The sequence below is a fragment of the Antennarius striatus genome, chromosome 5 (genome assembly GCF_040054535.1).
Source record: "Antennarius striatus isolate MH-2024 chromosome 5, ASM4005453v1, whole genome shotgun sequence".
Taxonomy (NCBI): domain Eukaryota; kingdom Metazoa; phylum Chordata; class Actinopteri; order Lophiiformes; family Antennariidae; genus Antennarius; species Antennarius striatus.
In genome coordinates, this window is record NC_090780.1 from 14,043,237 (window position 1) to 14,050,822 (window position 7,586).

Here is a 7,586-nt window from a genome sequence, read left to right on the forward strand (position 1 = left end):
CTGCAGAACAATTAAAAGAAAAATACCATCAGTGTTTTGTTTTCGTGTCTAGTATTTTTCCTGTTCTCCCCTCCCCCTGCGCTCTTCCCTTCCTCTTTGTTTGCTTGATCTGCTCGAGCCTCTCCTACATACTTTGCTCCTCCCAACGACCAATACGGATCTGTGATTGGCTGGTTTTTAAAGGGGGCGGGATTTTTTGGGTGCGTATGCTGTTTTTCCCTGTCAGCTATAACGTCAGTTTCATTTACAGAAAAGAGAGCGTCGCGAAGGTTACGTCCATTGCCTGGAAACGTTTTAAGCAGCTTTGAAGCTGTTGTTGTCCCGTTTTATGACACATTCAAACCTAAAGAGTATCCAATTCAACGGAGGAGTTTTATAAACTGTCCTCCGACGAGGAAATAAGGGATTTTGCCGCTGTTTGTCTTTCTTGTCCGTCCCTTTGTTTTTCACTGCTGCGTTCGGTTTCAGTGGCGCCCTCTTGTGATTCAAGCGGTAAAAGCTCTAGGAACGGGAATCTGACGAACTGCCGAGCCTCTTGCCTCCCGAACGACGTGGGTCCCCCCCGCTCAGTTATCCGATGCGGAGTGAGGATGAGTCCCGCTCTGGAAGCCCTCATGCAGGCGGACGGGACTCCTTATCTCGGAAAAGGAGTAATGCTTGAACCCTTCGTCCATCAGGTGGGAGGCCATTCGTGTGTGCTACGATTTGGGGAGCAAACAATCTGCAAGCCGCTCATCCCCCGGGAGCACCAGTTCTACAAGAGCCTTCCACCGGAGATGAGGAAGTTCACCCCCCAGTATAAAGGTAGGAAGCCCTCCATCCTCAACCTGGAGACCACGTTGGTTGTCATGTTGGCTGTATGTGTTATGTTTATGTGAATCACGTGTTAGGGTTTTTTTTGTCTATTTATTGTTTGTGTTAATTCATGTACATCACACGTTATACATTCGTTTCAATCAGAAGGCTAAAATGTTTGATTTTGGGAGTGGATTCGATGCTGTGGTTGCGGTGAGGCCTCATCGAACATGATGTCCGGAACAGCAACACTGGTGTTTTTTCTATTTTTATCGGGGGACATGGAGGTTTTTTCGTTGGTTGTTAAATGTTACTTGAGTACATTGGCACTCAGTGTGAAAGCTACCGCAGGGTTCAAGGTTGTGTGTGTGTGTGTGTGTGTGTGTGTGTGTGTGTGTGTGTGTGTGTGTGTGTGTGTGTGTGTGTGTGTGTGTGTGTGTGTGTGTGTGCGTGTGTACTTGGTGGACAGGAGGGAGGGGATTCAAGTGGTATTTAAACTGATGGCCTGGCTATTTACCAGGAGGAGGCACCTCCGGAGCTTTTTCTATGGCCCTGTCAGTTTCTGTTGCAGGATGAGATACACTTCCACCTAAACAAAATTTAAACAAACCTACCAGTCTGCAGTTCACAATCATCTGGTGTATTATAGGAATGTGGTCATACCAAATTCTCCATACTCCATGCTTCATTCTCTCACATGCTTTTCATTGGAATATCGTGTTACCCAGATGTCTCCAGGGTCGAGCACAGTCATCATGAACCTAGTACATACAGATAGTCATCTCACGGCAGCGATATGACGGAGGTAAGATGCTGGTGTGGTATCTGACTCTCCGATAATGCTGCATGGGACTAAAAAAAAGACACACTAGCACATGAGGAGTGGGATTTGGAGATAAGAGTGGAGGATTTCTTGCGACTTCAAATGCTAATGCTCATGGTGACATATGACTAATTCTCACTGTGTGTTAATATAATGCAGCAATATAGAATTATAAAGCGATTGTAATAGCTTCTGGGACACCCTTGTGTAAACTGTTTGTTTTTTTTTGTAATACAATTAATGCACATTAAAAGATGTCTAGCAATCAGTGTAGATTAAGCAAAGGGTGCACAGGATTGGACTTCCAGGTAACAGACCTGAAACAGGGACTGGACAAGCAGGACTTCGGAATCTAAAAAAGGATTAGCATTGATAGTGATCTGCAATTCTGCTCGGCCACTGCCAAAACATTATGGTCAGTTTATCCTTATCGGATTGTGAAGATCACAACGATTGCTCTTTTTTACTATTTAATGGGCCCTTCTCGTGAACTACAGTATGTCAGCGTGACTCACAGGTTCCCACACTTACAAAGGTGGCATGATGACGGCGCAGTTTACCAGGACAGGCTCAGAGGCAGGGCCTTCCTGCTAGTCGGTGATGTCAGTGCGCATGACATCAGCCAGGCTACGGGCTGCAGAAGAGCTGAGGATGCCGGGCCCTTCTGCCCGCCATTTAACAGGCATTTCTGATGCGTTTTTTAAACTGGCTCTGTCCGCTAAGGATTTTTTCTGAGTAAAATGCAATCGATCCTGTTGTTTCATTGTTTTTGATTTGTTGTTTTGCTACCACTTTTGTTGGTGGATGCAAAGTGTATCATGCAATTTGTTCTATGTTGTGTTGTGCAGCTTTCAGTCTCAGCTTGGACCACTTCCCCTTTTCCTGTGGCTTGTCTGTATCAGCTGCTGCAGCTGCGATGTTTATTCTCAGTGTTTCACCTCCCCCACGCTGTGCAGACACTGGCGATGTGCAGGCCCTTTTAGGGACTTTCAGTGGGTGCTGAAGGGGGTCTACTACAGTGTCGGTTTAGTGGGATTAAAGTTTACTGTTTCCGTTTTGCCTGTCTACTCCTCTTGATATAGCTGAGGTTGATGTCTAATCATACTACAAAAAACAGCTTCAATGCAGGCTTACTTGTTGTTTCATGGGAAACCTGTGGTCTTGAATAGAATAACTTTAAATTATAGTACAGTGCGAGTTATTTGAGAAGTGGATGAGGAATACTTCTCTGGGGGCCACTTAGCTGTTAGATATTTGTGTAAGTCAGAAATGATCCGCTATTTTAATTTGGGTTTTACACTAATTTAAAACGTCATTGATTATCGTATTGTAGTTATTAAACAAGCATTTACTCATTTTGAGTAAACAGTTTTGTTTTGCTTGGCATTTAGTGTCTTGCTTCTTCAGGAATATACCATATGAACACTGATAGGTGATCCTCCACTAACTAATGTCCCTTTTAGACATCACATCTTTGTTTTATGTTTGTAACATCAACATCCACATAGCATTCAATGTCTGCATGTGTAGACGATTATCATTTTATGAATTATGATTATAGTATTACTCAAAATCACTCTCTTGCTCTTTTTTTCACTCTTGCAGGTGTAGTGTCAGTAAGTTTTGAAGAGGATGAGGAAGGGAACCTTTGCCTCATTGCCTACCCCCTCCATAGTGAATCAGGGGACCTGGAAAACAAAGATCCCTCTGCAGACGGGGAGCCCAAGAGCAAGATACTGAAGTGGAGCAACAAGAAACAGTCCTCATTGCTTATGGAAAATGAAAACTACAGCAAGGACAGGGCTCGACACAGCCGTAAAGACGACAAGATCATGAGGTGAGGGCACCTGCTTCGGCACTGTGATGTTTTTATGAACAATAAGACACTTGTGAACAATTTCTGTACTCCCAAAGCTGAGATTTCCCTGTGTTGTCACCTTTTCAGTTATAATCGTGATGAGATTCCTCAGCAGCAGCAGGCAGAGGTCCTGTACTTCAGCCTAGATGAAGGCAACATGGTGTCACAGATCAAACACAATCCATGGAGTCTCAAATGTCACCAGCAGCACTTACAGCGGATGAAGGAGAACGCGAAGCACCGTAACCAATACAGTATCCTTTCATGAATGAACCGCAGCCGAGGTATACTGTGACAGGGGTCTCAGATGTTGATATAAGCATGATGCTCTTTCGCTTAAATCCTGAACAATAATCACACGGCAGGAGTCGACCCTAACCAAAAACACTCCCCATATGCTTGGTGTTAGCTATGCAGACTTCGTCTTTTGTTAATAACATTTACAAACAGCCTCTTGTTTTATTTCTGACACCTTCTGGTGCTAGTACTATATTACTATGTGCAGAAACGTATGTACGACAGGAAAAAAAATTGTGCATTCTTTGTGTTATTTGATATTACAATTCAACTATTCAAAACTCAGTACCCGTCCCAGAACACACTGACATATAAGTATTAGTTTTGTATGGCCATATGTTCCTTAACTCCCTTTACAGAATTTATTCTTTTGGAGAACCTCACTTGGTGCTACACAGTACCATGCGTCTTAGACTTAAAGATGGGAACTCGCCAACATGGGGATGACGCATCAGAAGAGAAGAAAGCCCATCAGATTCGCAAGTGTCAGCAGAGTACATCAGCCTCCATCGGAGTACGTCTTTGTGGCATGCAGGTAAGTTTCAACACAGTTGCTCTGCTTTGATATCCTGAGAGGTTAGTTACATGTGGAACTGTAGTGCTAATGTGTCTTTGTGACTTTCAGGTGTACCAGTCAGACTTGGGCCAGCTGATGTTCATGAATAAGTACCACGGCCGTAAACTGACCCTTGCTGGCTTCAAGGAAGCTATCTACCAGTTTTTCCACAACGGGCGTCGTCTGCGCCGGGAGCTGCTGTCCCCAGTTCTGCGCCGACTCAGAGAACTGCAAGCTGTCCTGGAGTCCTGCGAGTCCTACCGCTTCTACTCCAGCTCTCTGCTCGTCATTTACGATGGAGATACTCCCAGGACATCCAGTAGACCCAGACACCGTGGTGGGGAAGACGGTGACGAGGATGAGCTGTCTGATGAAGAAGAAGAAGAAGATGAAGAGGAAAGGGGTGCCTTTGGTTACCCTCGTTCCTCCTCATCTGGTAGCAGCGCCAGTGTGGCCGGAGGGAGCAGCAAGAGCGTTAGCGGTCGCTCCCAAAGCACAGGAGAAGCAAGCAGTCCGATGGTAGATGTGCGCATGATTGACTTTGCTCACACCACTTGTCGGCACTATGGAGAAGACAGTGTGGTACACGAAGGTCAGGACAGTGGCTTCATCTTTGGGCTCCAGAACCTGATCACCATCATTTCCCAGCTGGAGGATCATAGTACTGACTGAGTTAGCTAGAGTCAGCAGTGTTCTAGATTTTCATCATGGGAAGAGCCCACTGAGGTGAAACCCTGCTTGTCTAAGGGTCATCATCCTTACGCCTACAAAAGGGTTCTGACCCTCCTGAAGTTGGATGGAACGTCAGATACCTCAGGGCCAAGGGAAGGGCTCGCGTGGTCGTTGCTGAGCCCTCCCCTATCTGCCAGAGAACAGGGCTGTCTGTGCCGGTATTTGCACTTTCCTCTTTTTGGGACTGGTCCTTTTCTTTGTTAAAGTGGTAGAAAAGGTGTTTTTCCAAGCAGGATCTTTCAACAAACACAGTGACTCCTGTAGCATCCTGAGGCCTCCCTAACTCTGGTATAGACAGTTCTTTATTATGTTCTCTCCAAGAGAGAAAGAGTGAACCAGAGGTTGTTGAAGCTCAAGTGTAGTTTTAGGTGTCAGACATGGTGCTTTACCTGTGAAATCGCATTTTTTGTTTGTTTTGGATTACATTTGGACTGCTGGTCCATAACAGCACAGCACATTATTAGTGGATAAGTTGCCTGTAACATGCTGACCATGGCTGGATAGGTCAGCAGCCTTGTAGCAACTTAAGCTCTTGAGAAGGACATTTTGTATTTCTGTTTGTATATCTTTAGACAAGCACTTGGATTACACTTTCTGGTGGACGAACAAAATCATTAAGGGACTTACTTTCTCATTGTTCTCCCCTGTACCTTTTTTTGCCTATAAATGATTTTGTTATGTGGTTGATGTCCTTGTTTTGTCACTGTCTTTGTTTTCATCTGCTTTTCTCCTCTTCATTCCTGAAACTTTGACTAAAAGGAAAATATATTGATTTAAAACACTAGTTACAAATATATAGAGGCTATTTATTTGAAAGGATTGTTTAAAACTTGGGATAATGGAAACCTCTACATTCCATATTACCACTCTTAATCTTCTGCTCTGATACCAATTTATTTTTATTTTATTACTATTGCAAGAGCCAATACCTCTCTTATATACCTGTGTGTTCACAGTGTCTTGGAAAAATAAAGGCATTCATTTGTGGTAAAAATCACTTGTTTGTCTGGTATTGATTCAAGCTGTATAGTGTCTGAAATGCTATTCATTCATGGGAAGTGAAGTGTGTAAATACTAGCTGACAGCATATACATGAGTTGCCACAACAAAAGGAGGCAGTGATGTCAAAACCTGCTTTTGTGTTGAATCCCATAGAAAACGGTTAACTATTACCTCATATGAGTTTTACAATACAAGTGCAAGCATCACTTTGTTTTCTCTCTTCATTACACTAACTGCTGAGGACTGAAAGAGCTATATGCAGGGTCTTTCAGACATGTCTGAACTCTGAGCATGTGGAGATTAGTCAGTGTCAGGTTAAATAAGCTACTTTGTCTTCTGGGCTAAGAAATAAAAAGAGTCTTGGGATGGTGAGATTTAGCATAATTATGCTTATAATATTTTTATGTTTCCCTGGAGGTGCAGGAGAAGGTTACGTAAATATCAATTATGGTTTATTTGTTTTTCTGGATGATATCCTGCAAAAATGGCAACAGATGAGGATAAATGTTTGCTATGGAGTTGGTTTATTGAGGTGGATTTAAAAAAATTCTACATTAAAAAATTGGACCTTTGACCTTTTTTTAAAAAAAAAAAAGCACATTGCAAATATGAAAAATAATAAAGGCCAAAACAAAATATAAGTACAGTACTCAGATATGGATAACTCATAACATTCCACCACTAAGACAAAGATCCTGATTGAATGCAGATCTTGAAGATTAAAATGTGTAATATGTTTTCACAAGTATGCTGAAACATTCTGAATTCAAAGTTTCCTAAACTCACTAGAGTGAATAATAACAGTAACAGAGTTCATCATTAAGCAGTTTAGGTTTTTAGCCTGGCTGCCATTCTGTGACATCATGGAGAGATTTCCACCAGGGGTCAGATTATCCATTTCAAACAAGAAACAAAGTCTTCCATTAAGCTGCAACACTAACATGGAAGAATTACAAGGCGCTAGTCAACAACCACAAACAGCTGAGAAGCGATGACCTCAGTCGACTGTTCAAATACTGAACTCTGTAGTGAAAGTTGCAGCAACTCAGGATCAGCAGCTTTGTTGTCAGTCCTAATTGCATTTCCAATAGTTGAAGACTGGAGATAAGTATGGTATGTAAACAGAAACTGGCTGTATTTCTAGGATACTGTTACTCTTCAGCACCACGGTAGACCCATTTTAAATAAATGGCTGGCTCATTGCTGACAAATGAATGCATTTCTCTGTGCTGGCGTAGCGTACATATCTGCTGCCAACCTTAAAGAAGGTCATGGAATGTTGTTTGATTAGTGCTTATACACTCCATCCATCCATCCATCTTCCACCGCTCATCCGTAATCGGGTCGCAGGGGCAGCAGCTTCAACAGGGAGCCCCAAACTTCCCTTTCCCGGCCACATCCACCAGCTCTGACTGGGGGATCCCAAGGCGTTCCCAGGCCAGTGTTGAGATATGAAAAAAACCCTCCACCTGGTCCTTGGTCTGCCCCAAGGTCTCCTCCCACCTGGACGTACCAGAAACACC

General features: G+C 43.3%; 1 protein-coding gene across 1 annotated transcript; it reads left to right on the forward strand.

The window, feature by feature from the left end:
* The first annotated feature begins 255 nt into the window (after positions 1 to 255).
* LOC137595158 (inositol hexakisphosphate kinase 2-like) lies at positions 256 to 6,058 on the forward strand. The gene is made up of 5 exons (XM_068315046.1): positions 256 to 804; positions 3,224 to 3,455; positions 3,564 to 3,730; positions 4,133 to 4,308; positions 4,399 to 6,058. The coding sequence occupies exons 1-5, from the start codon at positions 591 to 593 to the stop codon at positions 4,999 to 5,001; spliced, it is 1,392 nt and encodes a 463-aa protein (XP_068171147.1). The 5' UTR covers positions 256 to 590; the 3' UTR covers positions 5,002 to 6,058.
* The last annotated feature ends 1,528 nt before the right edge of the window (positions 6,059 to 7,586 follow it).